Source organism: Corapipo altera, unplaced genomic scaffold (assembly GCF_003945725.1).
Source record: "Corapipo altera isolate COAL_440 unplaced genomic scaffold, ASM394572v1 77b, whole genome shotgun sequence".
Taxonomy (NCBI): Eukaryota; Metazoa; Chordata; class Aves; order Passeriformes; family Pipridae; genus Corapipo; species Corapipo altera.
This window is the reverse complement of record NW_020884933.1, coordinates 2,861,725-2,880,042: the sequence shown is the minus strand read 5'-3', so window position 1 is coordinate 2,880,042 and position 18,318 is coordinate 2,861,725. Positions and strand designations below refer to the sequence as shown.

The following is an 18,318-nucleotide window of genomic DNA, read 5'->3' as shown; positions in this document are numbered from 1 at the left end:
CCAGGGTTTGGGCAGAGCTGGGGGTGGCCCAGGGTTTGGGCAGAGCTCCCCACAGCTCAGCTCTGCCTGCTCCAGGCGTGGAGAGGAAAGGGGAGACCTGCAGTGGGGAGCTTTTTTTTGGAGTTTTATTTTGGGGAGGAGGCGACCTCGACTCCCAGCCTGTCTGAGCATCTCCTCCTGTGCAATCCCTGAGGAATAACCAGCATTTCCCAGGGAAAGGGGGTGCAGGTTGTGCCCAGAGATGCTTGGAGGGTGCTTTGCACCCCAGTGAACATGCAGGGGAGAGTCTGGGAGAAGGGCCCAATGTTTGGAACTTTACCCGCCATAATCAGCATTAACGAGGGTTTTGGGCAGACATCCCCTCCCAGCCACCCCTGTGCTCACCTGGAGTCACTCGTGGCCTTGTTCTCAAAGACTCTGAGCGTCTTCTCAGCTGCTGTGGACAAAGCTATCGATTGAAACACGAGTCTGGAGGGAGAGCTCGGAGCTGCAGCTCGTGGGGAATTCATCTCCCCAGCCAAACTTCCCCCATCCCCTGTGCCCCGGGGCCTGGGGATGCACAGAAAGGTTTCCTGGCTGTTCCTGTGAGTCTGCTTTGTCTTCTCTCGTGCCCCAAGGCATCTCCTCAGGGCTGAGCTCCTGCAGCCGCCCTGAGGTCCCTCCTGGGGATGACACGAGCCTGGTCCGGCTGTGGGGACACCCCAAGAGCTTCAGCCCCAAAACCCGGGGGATTTTCCAAGGGTTTATTGCAGCAGAGCAGAGGATCAGGCACCCCAAGGCACCAAGGTGGTGGCAGCCAGAGATGGGAACTGGTTTGGTCGGGGGTGGGGGTGGAAAAAAGAATAATAATGATAATTAAAAAAAGAAAAAAAAAAAGGCAAACCCGCTGACTGCAAAGCTCAGATCGAAAATTCAGACTTCCCAACATAACAGGAGAGCAGGAAAGGCCCCCTCATAACATCACCCTTTTTATCAGAATTAGATTTTACCCCCCCAGGGATCCCATCAGGGATCCCAGCCCATCCCGTGCCTCCCACATCCCATCCCATGTCCCTGGAGCGAAGGCAGATCCCGGCTTTGTCTCCTCACAAAAGGGAGGGTTTGCCTGGATGGGGCTGAACCAAAAGAAAACTCCCACTGAGCCCCCGTGACAATGAGGGGCTGTGACCCACGATGTCCCTGCATGCACCAGCCAATTATTAGGGAAAGGCACTTAAAAGGCACAGGGAAAACAGGGAGTGCTGGGAGCCCGTGCCTGGATGCAGCTTTCCTGCTGGGATCACCCCAGAGCCCGCCTGCCCCTCACAGTGGGACCAGAAGGGCTTCTTTTTACCCCCAGGTGAAGCCAAACCTCTCCCTGCTTTGAGCAGGAGCTGCTCCTGGGTGCCAGGGCTGCCTCCCCCGTGGCACAGCCACACACTGATCCTCCAGCATCCATAAAATCTGCTCAGGGAAGCACAGCCCCGGAGCAGCAGCTCTTCTCCCAGCACTTGGCTCCAACCCGGTCCCATCCAACACAAAATCAGGGATGGGAGGATGGGAACGTTTCAACCTCAGCCCCTCAGCAGCTCCAAACTCTCCCAGTGATTCCCCCCCTGGACCTGAGCTCCCAGGGGGGATTTCTCTCCCCCCACAGGGATTTCTCTGTCTTTTCCATCATGTTGGATAACCTGGGCTCTTCCTCTCACCCTGCTCTGAGCTGTCCCCCCCCCATTCATCCACCTGGGGAGGAAAGAGCAGGAGCCATTGATCAAACATTGATCCTTATCCAGCCAGGGTTGCTACAGTTAATTGATTATTATCAATTTAAGGTCCTTTGGCGGGGGACAGATATCAAAACCAGCAGTGCCCACAGCACTCCTCTGCCTCGTGTTCTGACCCCACTGGGTCCCCCAGCAACTGCAGTGGGGTTTGGGGTCTGGTTTTGGGGTGTGACAAGCCTGGGGAGGGCTGAGCTCCACCACAAGGCTTTGAACCCTCTGAGGCTGCTTTTGGTCCCCATTTGGGCCTTGGACACTTCACTGCTTGGGGTGGGTTTGGGGTGGTTTGCAGGATTTCTGCAGCAGCTGCTGCTGCAGGTCCTGGAGCCACCAAGAGATCAGAACCCAGAAAAGCTCAGGAGAGGCTGAATTCAGAGTTTGCCTCTAAATCAATCTCCTGAGCACAGGCAGTTTTACAGGAGGACAGATCCATTACAACAAACCCATTTGTAGCTCATGAAACACGCTGTGCTGGGATGGACAGACTGTTCCCAACCTTGGGCAAGTCAAAACCCAGGGAACATCAAAAGCCTGCCCTTCCCAGCCTTTGCCATGCTCCTGAATAAAAGAGACACTCAGCACAGGAGGAGCTGCAGCATCATCCACCCTCAGGAGCAAAATCCTTCCCCAGGGAAGGCGGCAGCACAAGGAGCTGCCCCACTTAAAAGTGCTCCTGTGGTCAGCGAGCACAGGAGATGGAATTACACTGATTTCTCCTGGTAATGGATAGTGCTCTGCCGGCCTTGTCACCTCCTGTCAAAGCCCATCTCCCCCCAAAAGCCACCCTTGGCCTCCCCACACCCAAAATCCAGCTGGAGTCCCCCCCTGCAGAGGATGCTGCTCCACAGCCAGAGCTGGACCAGGATCAGGACCAGGCAGTGTCTCCTCTCCCAGAGGCTCAGGACTCCTCACAGTCTCTCTGTAGCTCCTTGACTCCGTCTCCACGATAATGGATCATTCCCAGATCCCAGGGGCTCCAGAGGAAAGGGCTAATGCTCGTGGTTTTCCCACTGTGCCCATGCCTGCCCTGCTGCAGGAGGTATTAATGACACATCCATTAGCAGGGAGGGCAGATCCCCTTTCAGTGCAGCAGAAGGCTCTCGAGTGACTGTCAAAATACCCCAGGACGAGGGGAAAGAACAGGTCCCTGTGGCCCTCCTCTAATTAGGGATGGAGGCAGGTCTGAATGTGAGATGCAGAGTGCCTGGGCACACCTGGGAGGAGCTGAGGGTCGGGTGCTCTGGGTCGTGGCTTTGGAGAGGCCCCTGAGACCCCAGCCCAGCCCCAGGGGTGACCTCAAGAGCAGCAGCCCCTCAGGCACAATTTGATCGTGGCTTTTAGGTGACAAGGCAGCCAGGACCAGGGAAAGCAGCATCCATGAGGATTAGTTCATCCAGTCTCTGGTTGCACATAAATTCAGTGTCAGCACTCGGAGAAACTCCTCTGTTTCTCTCTTCCATCTCCATTTGGTGGGGAGGTACCTGGAGCTCCTCCTGGCTGTCACATTCCCGATTTTTTTTACCAAGTTAAAGCACAGGCTGGATTTAAAGCAGCAGAGCAGCAGCACTTCCCTCAGCAGGAGCCTCCCAGGAGCAGCTCAGCACATCCCACCTCCAGAGCCACCCCAAGACACCCTGAGCATTCCAGGAACAGCCACCCGGGAGGGGGGCTCTGGGGAGGTGGAGGGATGAGCACAGGGGAGTGGGAAGAGAGAACGTGGTGAATAAAAGGGATGAGAACAGATGGGGAGAGCGGGGTGGGAAGAGGCAGAGCCGGAGCCAGCACAGAGCTGTGGGTTTACATCACAAATAATGAACCGACAAATAATCCAACAATTCAAATCAGCTCGATTTCCACAGGATACCAGCTCGGCTTGGCTGCAGGGAGTGAAGCTGAGGGGGGTGCTGGGGGCTGTAGTCTCATCAAAGGCATCACAGCTCTTCCTTCCCTAGTCCTGCCCGGATCCCAGCCCAGCCCTCGGAACACCTCCTGTTGAGGTGGAGGCACAGGGGACAGGCAGGAGGAAACTTGTTCAGATACAGCACATCCAGCAGCAAGTGGGAAGTGCTGATAAAACCAGGGAGGTGGCAGGAGCTGCCCAGAGGAGCCTCCAGCCCCCCAGGAGGGACAGTGGCCCACACTGACCTCCTCCTCCTTATTACATGGATTTAAACTGACAGAGAGTGGGTTTAGATTGGATTTTAGGAAGGAATTCCCCTCTGTGAGGCTGGGGAGGCCCTGGCACAGGTTGCCCAGAGAAGCTGTGGCTGCTCCATCCCTGGATGGGATGAATCCCATCTCAAGGCCAGGAATGCCCTGGTCTAGTGGAAGGGAAGGGATGGGATGGGATGGGATGGGATGGGATGGGATGGGCTTGGCTTTAAGGTCCCTCCCAACCCAAACCATTCGTGTTTCTACAAAAAATAACCAAACTGAACTTTTCCACCCTCTTTCCTATTTGTTTTAAAAGCGAGAGGGAAAAGGAATAAGGGAAGCAAAGCTGCAGCCACTCAGAGCTTCCCAGGGCAGCTCTGGGGCTGCAGATCCAGACCCAGCAATCGGGGCTGGAAGCGACGGAGCAAAGACTCCCTGACTGGTGCAGGAACAGCTCCAGTGCTCCCTGCCTTCCACAGACCCTCAAGGAAGCAAACTGGGGAGACCTGGAAAAGCCAACCCGTTAATTAGTGCAGAGCTGGCACCGCCCGCAGACCCCCGGTGGCAGCTCTGCCTGCTCAGCACCCCCGGCTGAGGGCCGGGGCAGGGAACAAAGGGACAGTGTTTGCTGCAGGGCCGTGGGCTCAGGACGCCGTTTGGGGCGTGATTGTCGTTGACATCAAGTGACTCCGTGTGACTGACTCACTCCGGGGCTGCTGGAACAAATGGAGCAGCTTCCATGTGCGAAATGTGCCCCACGCCCTTCCCTGCTCCGTCCCCAAATTCCCTGCCCAGAACGCTGCTCCCACCAGGAGCTGCCATGGCCTGATTGGGAATAGGGGGAAAAGGAGGCAGGGGTCCCTCCTCCCCCAGCCACACAGACCATAATTAAGCTCCAGCCTTATTTTGGCGCCTGGCAGATAACAAACCCCAACCAGGACATGAGCTCGCTGGGGGCAGAGGGGATCCAGCCCCCTGACCCAAACGAGATAAGAATCAAGGATTTGGGTGAGGACACAAAGGGGCCAGGTGGCTTTTGCAGCGGGCAGGGTCCCCCCAGGGGGGTTTTGGGGGGCAAAGCCGGGCTCTCCTGTTTGCTCAGGTGCAGCTCCGGGGCTGCCGGTCACAAACCGGCCGAGCTGGGGCTGCATCCCGCGGGACGGGGGCTAATCCCGGCTCGGGGGAGCTCGGGAGCAGCTCGGGCGGACAGATGGGCCGGGACACGAGCGGAGCACCACCAGCTGGAGCAGGGGGGATGAGCAGCACGGGCGGCCCCGGGAGCTCTTGGCAGCGTCTTGAGCGGCGGCTCAGCGGGCTGTGCGCTCGGGAGGGCAGCCCGGGCTCCTCCTCCTCCTGCCGGGTCCGTTAACAAAGAGGGGGGAAAAACCCAGCCCGATATCCCTGCTGGAGTGCCGGGGGAAGAGGTGCCTGTGCTGGAGCTGCTCCAGCGCCAGGAGAACTCAGGGACGAGGGGCAGCACAGAGGGCACAGGGTTTTGGTTGGGTTTTTTAATTTTTGGGAGATCTTGGCAGGCAGGGGGCTGTGGAGGGGACTGGACAGCTCTGCTGCCCCTGCTAATTCATCCCAGGGCACCGGGAGATGCCTGGGCACTCCCTCAGCCCTTCATTAACTGTTCAAATGCATTAAACTTAAGAGAAAAGCAGGAAAGGACCCAGCCCTGTGTTGCCCCTTTGCACATCCCCCTGCAAGCCTGAGCTCCCTGCCTGAGGCTCTAAAAGCTGGGGAGCAGCACATGGTGAGAGGCTGAGCCCCCCAACCTGTCCAGAACAAGGGACTTGGGGCTGGCACAGCCCCCAAAATCAGGCAGTGCCTGAGGAGTTTCAAAGATGCCTTTTTTTATAGAATCATGGAATTCCTGCCTGGTTTGGGTTGGAAGGGACCTTCAAGATCACACAGTGTCACCCCCTGCCACGGGCAGGGGCACCTTCCACTAGCCCAGGTTGCTCCAACCTGGCCTTGGACACTTCCAGGGATGGAGAGTCCACAACTCCTCCGAAAAACCCGTTCCAGTGCCTCCCCACCCTCTCAGGGAAGAATCCCTTCCCAATATCTGTTATTTTCACAAAATACCAGATCATTTCTTCCTCCTCTCCCCCCCACCAACATCCTGTGTGTGCTTCTGCCTTTGTGGGTTTTAATCAGAAACGCTCAGGAGGGAGTGTTATTTTTGGAGATGGGGGGGGGGGGGGAAAGGAGAGCAGATAACGAGGGAGGAGGAACAACAACAACTCCCCAGCCAGATTTGTGGTGCCAGGGAGAAAAAAAGAGCTCCTTCAACCACTGCCCTGCCCTTGGGACAGCTGGATGTTCGCCCTGGGGTGACTCTGCCCTGGGCCTGTGGCCAGCAGGGTGGCACAGCTGGACGCTGTGCCCTCGGGCAGAGCCTCTGGAATCACGGAATCGTGGAATATCCCCGGGAAGGGACTCGGATTGCAGCTCCTGGCAGCTCACCCCGCTCTCCATCCCTCGCAGGGCCACCGTCCCCGTAGAGGCTCCACACCGTGACCTGGCACAGGATGGGAGGCACCAGAGGGTTTGTCCACATGTCCCTGGCTGTCAGCACCTTCCTGGGTAAGAGTTTCCCTTGGGAGAGGTGGGAGGTGTCCGGGGGGACAACACACAGCAGTTGGGATCAGCCCAATCCTCGGGGGGGTTTGTGCCACCCAGAGCTGTGTCCATGTTATTCCCAATTTCCCTTTGTGCTGCTCAAAGAGGACAGGAATGGTTGACACATCTCCCTCTCCCCACTTTCTAAATCCAGGTTTGGGTGAAATCAGGAGATGCAGGAGGAATTCCCTTCTGCCAGTGGGAGTCACCCGTGGTGAAGCCACTTCACCATCCTGGATTTTCTAGGGAATGCCTTGTTGGCCACACCCTGACTGCAAAAAGATTCCTGTTCATCAGGGACCATTGGTGGATCTCAGGGACCATTTCTGGATCTCAGGGAGGCTCAGGCTGCTCTCTGTAGGTCCCTTTTCAGCAGGGAGACATTTCATTTCAGCCAACTGAGAATTAGATAATGTCTTCAAGCTAATTCATCATCCCGGGCAGAGGCTGCTCGCCTGTCCTTATAAATATCTAATTACCTTTTAATGTTCTCTGGATCCCTGAGGAGGCAGAAGGAGGGGTGGCTGCCCTAGATTGGGAGGCAATTATCCTGTTTGGAAATTGGTCTGACCCAAATCTGGGCATGGAGATGGACTTGGGTTCTCCCATTAACCACCTGAGTTCAGGCAACTCGCTCCCAGCCCAAGCTGAGCCCCCCAAAACTGCCCTTCTGGGAAGCCTGGGAGGGTGATTTTCTCTGACCTCTGGCTGATGGTGCAATGGATCTCAGGAGCCAGCTGGGAAATCCTCCCTGGGGACACGAGGGAGGGACTGGGGACACAACGATGGCAGCAGCGAGAGATGAGGCTCGAGGAGACACCACAGAGCCAAAGACTCCAGGTCTGGAGCAAAGTGTAAAGGTCTGGAGCAATCTGTAGAGCTTTAAAGCTTCTCAAGTGCACAGGGACAGCTCTCTAAAATCTAAAAACCTCCCTGGCCTTTGTTCATTTGGGAAAAGCTCTGGAAAATCTTGAGATCTAAGGCTGGTTAAAGCCCCGACCCTTTGTTCCTCACAAAGCTTCTCGTTAAAAATAAACCCCTCTGCTCCTCTGGGAGCTGTCCCTTCAAAAATAACCACTCAGGTTCTGGGCACATGTGTGTTCAGGCTGCCCAAAACACCAATTAATTGCCCAGCTCCCTCGTGTGCTGAGGCTCCAGGCTGTGGGCAGCACTCCGGAGCCATGGACGGAGCTGGAATACGGCTTGGAAAACACTCAGCTGAGCCCTGGATCATTCCCTGCCCTCCAGAGCTGGCTCAGGGCTCAGCTCAAAGGGGAAAAGGTTCAGCCTCCTGCACACCTGGGCTTTCCAGGTCTGGCTCTCAGCATATTCCTAAAAATACCCCACAAATAATGCCAGGAAGGGGCCGGTGCCCAGGGAGGCTCTGGAGTCACCTCCCCGCAGCTGCTTTGCCAAATCTTCATTTTCAGATGCTCCACTCGCACCTGTTTCTGTTTATTTTGGTGCTGATATTGATTTGCACTGCTCCTGAAGGTCGCTGTGGAGGTGCAGGGGTGGGTTTGCCATCGTTCCTGCTCTCCTGGCTGGAAGCAGCACAGACAATTCCGAGCGGGTCACTTTGCTCCTTGCAGAATTGGAGGAGACCTTGATTTTGTGTCTGTTCTCCCTGTTGCCCAAACCACAGGGCCCAAGGACAGAATGTCTTGGTACCATCAAAAATGAGAGTTCTGAGGGGACAGAAATGTCCCAGACAATCAGTCTCGGAGGTTCTGAGATTTACCACCCTGATTTACCTTCAATTCTTAATTCTACCCTTGTCCCCATCTTGGAACTGTTTAATTATGGCTTTAATCTGTTTTTTTTAATGAGTGAGATGCAGGCATTTCACCCCCAGCACCGACCAGACACCTTGGAACTGGAGATAAAAACTCACCTGAACTCCTGGCATTGATTTCCTTGGGGAAAATCAATCCCTCACAGTTGCAGTCCATAACCTTGGCAGGGAAAAAGGGACAGCAGAGGAGAGCAATGGGACACAGAGTCTGGGTGGAAGCCGAGGGGAGGATGAGCCTAATTTGGCTCGACTGGAAAAGAGCATCCCACGAGAAAGGGCGTGGATGGGAGTGGTAACAACATATATTTTATTTGTTAAATAAATAGGAATTATTTACCACGTGCTCCCCGTTAATCTCAAAATGTAAAGCTGTTAAACCTCAGCCCAGTCACTGCCATCTGTGAGAACACAATTAACACACCTGTCAGAACACAATTAGTACTTTCTTATTAATTCCCCATTAACTCCAGATTGTTTTCCCTGCTGGTCAGCAGAGTTCTTTCCAGCTGGGACTTGCTCAGCACAGCCACTGCTGACCCAACTGGGAGGAGATTTCCAGCTTCCACGAGCTTTTCCTTCAGGAATAGAAGGTTTCAAGGAGGAAATGGCACTGGTTTGGAGGGGACAAGACTCTCAAAATGCTGCTTTTCTTTCGTTCCAAAGAGTCAGCCCCGGGCTCAGCCCCCTCCCTGTGTGACACCAGGGACCAGCAGGTTCCTGCTGCAGCACATCCCGAGCTCTGGGATAATTGCCTGGTGCTGGGACAGCTGCTCCAAACCCACTGAGCCAATTAGCAGAGCCCCCTTTTCCCATCCCACCCTCGGCCCTGCACGGAGCAGGAGCCAAACCCCGGGAGCTGCAGGTAAAGGGGCTGCTCCCCCTGATCCCAGAGAGCTGAGCTGGCCATTCCCTGCTGGAAGTTACTCTTGCATAAAACATCAAACTCACTGGAGCTGCTTAATTTGAGGAGTGCCCATGCTGGGGAGTGGAGGGAAGGAGACAGATTGTGGGTTTGAGACAGTTATTAATTCAATTAGGAAGCATGGAAGGATCCTGGAGCTACAGAAGCATCTTGGAGCTTATCAGTGAGCAGGAGACTGTGCTGGTGGCTCCTTCCCTGATAAGAGACAGGCATTTCCAAGGTGCCAGGGAGAGGACAGACCTGCTGGCAATTATCCCACCAGCTGCTCCTGCAATAAAGAGATTTCCAGGCAGCTTCTGCTTTGGTCTTATTTACAGTGTCGCTGCCAGGCCAGGTTTTGGACAGGGCTTGGAGCAACCTGGTCTGGTGGAAGGTGGTCAGGAGGGTGGAACTGGATGGGTTTTAAGGTTCCTCCCATCCCAAACCATTCTGGGATTGTGGTTTCCATCCAGCCTGTGTGGAAGGGGGCCTGCTAGAATTTGTTCTTTATCTGAGACACGAGCCCCTCAGTGAGGACAGATGGCACTTCCCAGTGACAAAGGGTCACCAAAGGGTGCTGGCTCCAAAGGGGGACCCAGACACAGCGTGGGAGAAAGCAGGAGGGTCCTTCTGTTCCTCTCGTGCCTCAGCCTGAGCCGCGCCCACAACAGCAAGATCAGAGTCCAACCCGTGTCTGAAGGCTCCAAAAGCAGCTCAAGGCTCATCCCAGTCCTGGAACAGAATGGTCTGCACTGGTTTTAACACCAGCAGCCAACTGGTCTGAGTGGCCAGAGCTGGGGGTGCTGCAGATGCAGGGGGTGAGGGACCGGCAGAGCCGGGACGATCCCAGGTCTCCTCCTGCTCCCTCATCCTGGAGAGGACGAGGAGGAACCAACCAGGCCGTGCAGAGAGAGGAGGAACCAGCCCAGGGAGGGCACCCAGGGCTTCCCAGGCCTGTGTGCAGGTGGTTTTCCAAGGGCTGCGTGTTCATATCCTCCATCCCCACGTCTCCGGAGCCATCGGTGCCTCCAGCAGGGTGGGATGGGTGGGATGCTCCTCTGGCAGGGTGGGATGGGTGGGATGGGTGGGATGCTCCTCTGGCAGGGTGAGATGGGTGGGATGCTCCTCTGGCAGGGTGGGATGGGTGGGATGCTCCATGGGAAGCTCAGGCTGGGAGCCCCGAGCCAGGGCTGGGCTGTGCTGACAGGTGGGTTGTGACTCTCACGCTGCTCCTCCTGCTGCCAGGGACACCCTACAGAGCTGGAAAGGAGCGGTTTTTTAGGAAAAGCCAAGTGAGTTTTCCCTCTCTTGCAGTTTGGTGCCAGGCCCAGAGCAGCACCAGGAGCTACGGGCCCGTGTTTGAGGAGCAGCCCTCCCACACCCTCTTCCCTGAAGGCTCAGCTGAGGAGAAGGTCACTCTGACCTGCCGGGCACGAGCCAACCCCCCTGCGACCTACAGGTGAGCTCAGACCCACAGGTGAGCTCAGACCCACAGGTGAGCTCAGACCTACAGGTGAGCTCAGCCCTACAGGTGAGCTCAGCCCTACAGGTGAGCTCAGACCCACAGGTGAGCTCAGACTCACAGGTGAGCTCAGCTGCCCCCTCTGCTCCAGCACCGGGAGAAAACCAGCTGGGATTTGCTTCCTCTTCTCCACTTTTATATTATTAAGGTGGGAATGAGCCTTCTTGTCCACACGGGGGGTGAGTCCCAGGAGGAGCAGCTGAGGGAGCTGGGAAGGGGCTGGAGAACCAGGAGAGCTGAGGGAGCTGGGGGGGCTCAGCCTGGAGAAAAGGAGGGCTCAGGGGGGTCCTTCTGGCTCTGCAACCCCCTGACAGGAGGGGGGAGCCGGGGGGGGTCGGGCTCTGCTCCCAGGGAACAAGGGACAGGAGGAGAGGGAACAGCCTCAGGCTGTGCCAGGGGAGGGTCAGGTTGGATATTAGGGAAAAATTTCTCTCTGGAGAGGGTGGTCAGGTATTGGAAGGGGCTGCCCAGGGAGGTTTGGAGTCCCCACCCCTGGAGGTGCCCAAGGAAGGACTGGACGTGGCTCTCAGTGCTCTGGGCTGGGGGACAAGGTGGGAACCAGGATCGGGTTGGACTCAAACCTGGAGGGATTTTCCAGCCTCAGTGACTCTGTGCTGTGCCATCTCTCCCAGGGCACAGCCAGGATAGGAATCTAACTCCAATCCCAGCAGAGCTGGAACACCAACCAGCACAGCCCCCTGTGAGGCCCCAGGGTGTGGCCAGGAGGATTCACCCCCTCACTCCCCCCTCTCGCTCTGGGCAGGTGGAAGATGAACGGCACAGACATTGAGGTGGAGCCAGACTCCCGTTACAGGCTGGTTGCAGGGGACCTGGTGATCAGCAACCCCGTGAAAGCCAAGGATGCTGGATCCTACCAGTGCCTGGCATCCAACTCCAGGGGCACCGTGGTCAGCAGGGAGGCCTCCCTCCGCTTTGGCTGTAAGTTTGTCTCCCCAGGGTAAAGGAAATGCAGCTGGGGGGCCAACTGAGCCCCCCTGCTCACCTGGAGAAATGTGGGAGAGCAGCTCTGCCCATGGCACCCAACCCCACCCCATGGAGAAACCCCCTGGCACTTCCACAGGCGTGCCATGGAAATTTATTGTGCTACAGAGAAACCCAGTAATCCTTTGGGATCTCCCTCTGTACAAGCACTGAGAAGACCCAGAGATAAAGCACAGTGGTGCCCCCAGCTTTCCTCTGCCCGGGTTTCACTTTGCCCCTTCAGTTTTGCAGGAATTCTCGGCGGAGGAGCGGGACCCCGTGAGGATCACCGAGGGCTGGGGGGTGATGTTTGCCTGCAGCCCTCCCCCCCACTACCCAGGTAAGGCTCTGGCACCTCCACATCTCCACAGGCAGGGGAGACACAACCTTCCTGCCTTTCCTTGGGAATTTTAGGGAGGTTTATTCAGCAGAAAAGCAGAGGCAGGACTTGGTGTGTCCACACAAGGACCAACTCCAAGGACCAGTCTGGGTTCACCCCTCCCAGGAGGACCCAGACAGGCCCTGCAGATCATTCCTCTCCCCTCTTCCCCAGGTTTATCCTATCGGTGGCTCCTGAACGAGTTCCCCAATTTCATCCCGGCCGACGGGAGACGTTTCGTCTCCCAGACCACGGGAAACCTCTACATTGCCAAGACAGAGGCCTCTGACCTGGGCAACTACTCCTGCTTTGCCACCAGCCACATCGACTTCATCACCAAGAGCGTCTTCAGCAAGTTCTCCCGGCTCAGCCTCACGGCAGAGGGTCAGTGCCCTTGGGCAAGTGCTCTTGGATCAGCGGGATAGTGCCAATTATTGGGGGGGAAATGCAAAATTAAGCCACTCCACAGGACACCAGAGGTGCCCAAGTCACCCAGCAGCCTCTCAGGGGAGCTTAAGAGTTTATAAAAATATGGATTGGCTGGAATGGGGGGGAGGCAGCCCTCCCAAACCTCAGCCGGGGGGGGGGTTCTGTCTTTAAAAAATGTTTCTGGGGTGGGGGAAAGGGAGTTAAACAGGTAGGAAGGCCTGGATGGATGGGGCTTGGAGCAGCCTGGGCTAGTGGGAGATTCCTTGCCCAGGGCAGGTGGAACTGGATGAGCCTTAAGGTCCCTTCCAACTCAAACCATTGTAGGATTCTGTGGCTCTAGGAAACCAAGGAGAAATAGCCCTGAGATGTTGTAAAGAGATTTTTAGAGACTGTTGTGAGAAGCAAATGAAACCTCTGCCCACACAAAAGTCTGGGAAAGTCATGTCACCCCGTGGGTCCCTCTGCCCTTTGAGACCTCCTGGGTGGCATTTTGGAGCCCTCCAGGACATTTTGGAGCCCTCCAGGACATTTTGGAGCCCTCCAGGATATTTTGGAGCCCTCCAGGACATCTTGGAGCCCTCCAGGATATTTTGAAGTCCTCCAGGGCTCCTCACCACGTTTTCCCCCCGACAGATGCCCGGCAGTTCGCCCCCAGCATCAAGGCCAGGTTCCCTGCAGACACCTACGCCCTGGCAGGGCAGGTGGTGACTCTGGAGTGCTTTGCCTTTGGGAAGTGAGTGCAGTGTCCATGTCACTCGGGCTTGGGATGGGGAGGGAATGGCAGAACCTGCAGCCTCACACCCCCTCTCTCCAACGGCCCTGGTGAAGGCCAGAGAGGGAGGGAGAGTGGGAAAGGGGAAGTGGCTGCAGCCATCTGTCCTGCTGGCCAAGGCCCAGCTGGGAGGGCACCCAGGGGATGTGGGGACGGGGTTGCTCTGAGCTGTGGTGTCACCCAGGTTCACCAGCCTGGCTTTTCCACAGCCCTGTCCCCCGGATAAAGTGGAGGAAGCTGGATGGCTCCCAGTCCTCCAAGTGGATCGGCAGCGAGCCCCTCCTGCAGATCCAGGATGTTGGCTTTGAGGACGAGGGCACCTACGAGTGTGAGGCTGAGAACATCAAAGGCAGAGACACCCACCAGGGCCGGATCATCATCCAAGGTAACCCCTGGACGTGTGTTCATCCAAGGGAACACCCTCAAACATGGGTCTTTTACTTAAATATGTACCTTGCACAGCAAGGTGCCCCGGGCACAAAGTGAGGCTTTGGGAGCAAAACCACCACCTCGAATCCTGCCTCTTATCCTGAAATTCAGGAATGGCCTTAGGCTGAAGGAGAGCAGGTTTAGGTCAGATATTGGGAAGGAATTCTTCCCTGGGAGGGTGGGGAGGCCCTGGCACAGGTTGCCCAGAGAAGCTGTGGCTGCCCCATCCCTGGAAGTGCCCAAGGCCAGGTTGGATAACTTGGACCAACCTGGGCTAGTGGAAGGTGTCCCTGCCCGTGGCAGGGGGTGGCACTGGGTGAGCTTTACGGTCCCTTCCAACCTAAACCAGTCTGGGATTCCATGACTCCATAGTTCAGGAGTGGCTGCATTAACTCTTAGGGAGAGAACCCACCAAGTTCCTCCTTGCCTGTGGATCCATTCAGTGCAGAGCAGCAGCCGCAGCCCTGCAGGACCCGGCTCTGCCTCACTCACAGGAGGATGAGGCTGCTCCTGCTGTGCCAACTAAGGTGCCACGGCATCCTGCTCCTGCCTGGCAGCATTGCCCCTGAGCTGAGCTCCTGCTGCTCTGCCCCTCTCTCACAGCCCAGCCCGAGTGGCTGAAGGTCATCGCGGACACGGAGGCCGACATCGGGTCCGACCTGCGCTGGAGCTGCGCGGCCGCCGGCAAACCCCGGCCCACGGTCAGGTGGCTCCGGGACGGGCAGCCCCTGAGCTCCCAGGTACCCCTGACAACCCCCCCAACTCCCCCAGGACCGACCCTGCTCCTCCAGACTCAGCCCCTTCTCCTGCCTCGCTGCAAACGCATCTCCAGCCCGTTCCTCACCCCGCATCCCCCTTCCATGTGCCCCCATGAGGCTGCAAAGCAACTGCCACGATCCCAAGTTCCCTCTGCTGGCACTGCCATCCCAGCCATTGCTTCGTGCAACTGCAGGGACTCACAGCCAGTTATCAGGGCAGGTGAATACCTGCCTTGGTGTGAGCTGCACGGTGCTGCCCGGGCGCTCGGCAGTCTCAGCGAGCAGAGCACGGCGACGTGGGGGAGAGACTGGACGGCCCTAAAAACACACCCTGAGTTTTCTCCCATGGAAAACCAGGCTGGCTCCGAAGAGCCTGCAATGAAACTCAACCCTGGCCACCCGAGGATTGAGTTCCATTTTTGGTTTTTTTCTCATCTAATGGGTTCATCCTCTTGTTTGCACAGAACCGCATCGAAGTGAGCGGTGGAGAGCTGAGATTTTCCAAGCTAGTCCTGGAGGACTCTGGCATGTATCAGTGTGTGGCTGAGAACAAGCATGGCACAGTTTATGCAAGTGCTGAATTAACAGTGCAAGGTAATTCCTCCCTTCCCAGAGCTCTGGGTTTCAATGGGACACTGAAGCATTTTAGACTCGTCCCGATGCTCGCGATCCCAGATTAAAGATGGGAGCAGAAAAAAACTGCTTCACTCACCATTGAAATGTAGCTGCTGGTCCAATAAGACACTCTACAACCCTTTAAAAATCTAAATCCTGTGTAAATTCAGTAACTCTGAAAGAGAACAAGGACATCTGTTTAGCCACAGAGAGTGTATAGGACACCCAGCAGCAGCACTACAAATTCTCTTCCACTACCAGCTCCTCTTTTTTGGAGGGAAAAGGTCAAAACCCCAAGAGTTCAGCACCCATTCAGCCTGTTTTGGTGGATGGTGACTGGAGCTGAACTGATGCTAAACCTGTTCCACACTGGTCTAAAAGTTTATCTCCTCATTGTCAGGAGATTCCAGAGGTAAATTAAAGGCCCTGAGCTCAACATTAAGACACTGAGGGCAACAGGTAAATCCCAATTCTCTCTGCAATCCCAGGAGGAGTTTTAGGCAAGCTGGATGTCTGTGCTGGGGACTATGAGCAGGATATTGAAGAGAATATCCTCAACATGTTCCAAAGCAGCTGTTCTTGTGTCTCTCCAAGACCTTGCACTTGTTAGGGCCATTCCCATTGCTGTGTATGACAGGTGTGGCACACGACACCTGCCTCAGGTGTGTCACCCAACACCTGCCCTGGCAGGTGTTAGAACCCACCCAGCAGCAGAGGAACCACTCCTTTCATCCCGCTCTCCAGATACTGCCTCGCTTCTCTTACCAAGCCATCCAACAACAGATCAATACCCAGTCACACGGCCCTTCAAACGCCCCCCGAGCAGGGGGTTCTGACCATTCCTTAATCCTGTCTTTTCCCCCCTGTAGCCTTAGCACCAGATTTTAGACTAAGCCCAGTGAAGCGGCTGATCCCGGCAGCCCGGAGTGGGAAGGTCATCATCCCCTGCCAGCCACGAGCAGCACCCAAAGCCACTGTGCTCTGGACCAAGGGGACTGAGCTTCTGGTCAACAGCAGCAGGTAGCAGCACAGACTCAGCTTCTGCCTAGAAACTGTAGCTAAAATCACTTTTTTTTTTCTTGCCAGAAGACTGGACTTGATGACCCAAATGTGCTGCTCCGTCCCTGAGCTTTGTTGTTCCTCTAATTTCTTCTTTAGAAAACTCCTACATGATATTTTTCTGTCTGTCTTTTTTATCCCTGATTTCTCTAAAAGCAGCAAGTGCTGGAAATTACCAGGGGTAGAGAGTGAACAGCCATTTTTAACCTTCCTCTTGTGTGGTTCCTCTCCCTCTCCAGGGTGACTATTACTCCAGATGGCACCTTGATCCTCCAGAACATCAGCAAATCTGATGAGGGAAAATACACCTGCTTTGCTGAGAATTTCATGGGCAAAGCCAACAGCACTGGGATCCTCTCTGTTCGAGGTAGAGCTGTTTGCCTTGATTTGGGGTCAATCGAGCAAGAAACATCTAAGAATGACTGATGGGATATTTCTCCTCTCCTTATACCCCCAAAACCAATGCAGTACTTGGGGAATCAAAGTAATCTCAGCCTGTGGGGCAGCAAAACATCCCCCACCAACCTGGAGAAAAGCACTTCCCTTCTCTAACGACCACAATCCCTCCTCTTCCTCCTGTCAGAGTCCAGAGGGAGGACGAGCTGGAAAGGTGTTGGTTGGTTGGGATACTGGCACATGGATGTTCTCAGCTGACAGCCCTCCCTGCTCTTTCTCTGCAGATGCCACCAAGATCACCCTGGCACCATCCAGCGCTGACATCAACGTGGGTGAGAACCTCACCCTGCAGTGCCACGCGTCCCACGACCCCACCATGGACCTCACCTTCACCTGGGCCCTGGACGATTTCCCCATCGACTTTGACAAGTCTGAGGGGCACTACCGGCGAGCCAGCGTGGTGAGGGCACAGGGCACTCCTGTGCCACCAAAAGGGACAGGGAATTAGTGCCAGCCTTGTTGTTTGTGTGTCTGTGGGGGGCTGAGCCCGGCTGGGCACCGGCGCCCACCAAAGAGGTGTTGTGAACTCCAGATCTCTGCAAGTGTCCAAGGCCAGGTTGGGTGGAGCGACCTGGGACAGTGGGAGGTGTCCCTGCCCGTGGCAGGGGGTGGGATGAGATGATCTTTTACGTCCCTTCCAACCCAAACCATCCCATGATTCCGTGATCACTCCCCTCCTCAGCTGGACAAGGGAGAGGGGAAGGCTCGTGGGTTGAGATGAGGGCAGGCAGGGATCACCCAGGGATCACTCAGAGGTCACTCAGTGATCACCCAGGGATCACTCAGGGATCACCCAGGGATCACCCAGGGATCACTCAGAGTTCACTCAGGGATCACTCAGTGATCACCCAGGGATCACCCAGGGATCACCCAGGGATCACTCAGATCACTCAGATCACTCAGAGGTCACTCAGATCACTCATTAGAGATCACTCAGGGATCACTCAGAGGTCACTCAGATCACTCAGTGATCACCACCACGAGCAAAACAGACTCAGCACAGGCCACCCAATGGGCTCAGCCCTGGCCAGCAGTGGGTCCCTCTTGGGGCCAGCTGGCCCTGGGGCTCCATCACACTCTGGCCCTGTGGCTCCATCACACACAGGGCGATCCTCCAGCAGCTCCTTACAGATCCCACTTCCACACCCCCCCCCGCTACCAAAACCCAGCTTTGCAAACCCAAACCACGAACTCTGACCTGTGATCAGGTTCAAACACCCTCCCCACTGCCTGTTCTCTCTCCCCCCTGCAGAAGGAAGCCATCGGGGACCTGAGCATCTCCAACGCGCAGCTGAGGCACTCGGGGCGTTACACGTGCACGGCCCAGACCGTGGTGGACAGCGCCTCGGAGTCAGCCACGCTCACCGTCCGGGGTAACTGCTCTGCCAGGAGCCTCCCTGCTCCTCACAGGCCCCTAAGTCGTGGCATGACCCTTGCAAGGGATCAGTTTGCCCTCCCCTTGCAGCCACCCCACCGTCTGATATCCGAACTTCGTGACACAGTTTAATGGGCGTGGTGGTTTTCTGCCAAAGGTTGGGCTCGGTGACCTTGGGGGTCTTTTCCCGGCCTTGATGGTTCTGTGAGGTTTGAAAGGAGCTTTTTCTGGAGGGTAAAACCGGAGGTGAGGCCTCCCAGCCTCCAGAAAGGAAAGGCCTGATGTCAATTTACGACCTGCACAAC

General features: G+C 56.2%; 1 protein-coding gene across 1 annotated transcript in view; it reads left to right on the top strand.

The window, feature by feature from the left end:
* Nucleotides 1–18,318, top strand: part of CNTN2 (contactin 2) — a 28,812-nt gene that overhangs the window by 3,538 nt on the left and 6,956 nt on the right. Inside the window, exons 2-14 of the mRNA XM_027659661.1 lie at nt 6,408–6,506; nt 10,553–10,697; nt 11,524–11,699; nt 11,986–12,081; nt 12,295–12,504; nt 13,183–13,282; nt 13,531–13,706; nt 14,354–14,490; nt 14,973–15,102; nt 15,993–16,143; nt 16,422–16,549; nt 16,863–17,038; nt 17,891–18,011. Coding sequence (XP_027515462.1) covers nt 6,452–6,506; nt 10,553–10,697; nt 11,524–11,699; nt 11,986–12,081; nt 12,295–12,504; nt 13,183–13,282; nt 13,531–13,706; nt 14,354–14,490; nt 14,973–15,102; nt 15,993–16,143; nt 16,422–16,549; nt 16,863–17,038; nt 17,891–18,011 — 1,801 coding nt within the window. The 5' untranslated portion in view covers nt 6,408–6,451. The remainder of the gene's footprint in view (nt 1–6,407; nt 6,507–10,552; nt 10,698–11,523; nt 11,700–11,985; nt 12,082–12,294; nt 12,505–13,182; nt 13,283–13,530; nt 13,707–14,353; nt 14,491–14,972; nt 15,103–15,992; nt 16,144–16,421; nt 16,550–16,862; nt 17,039–17,890; nt 18,012–18,318) is intronic.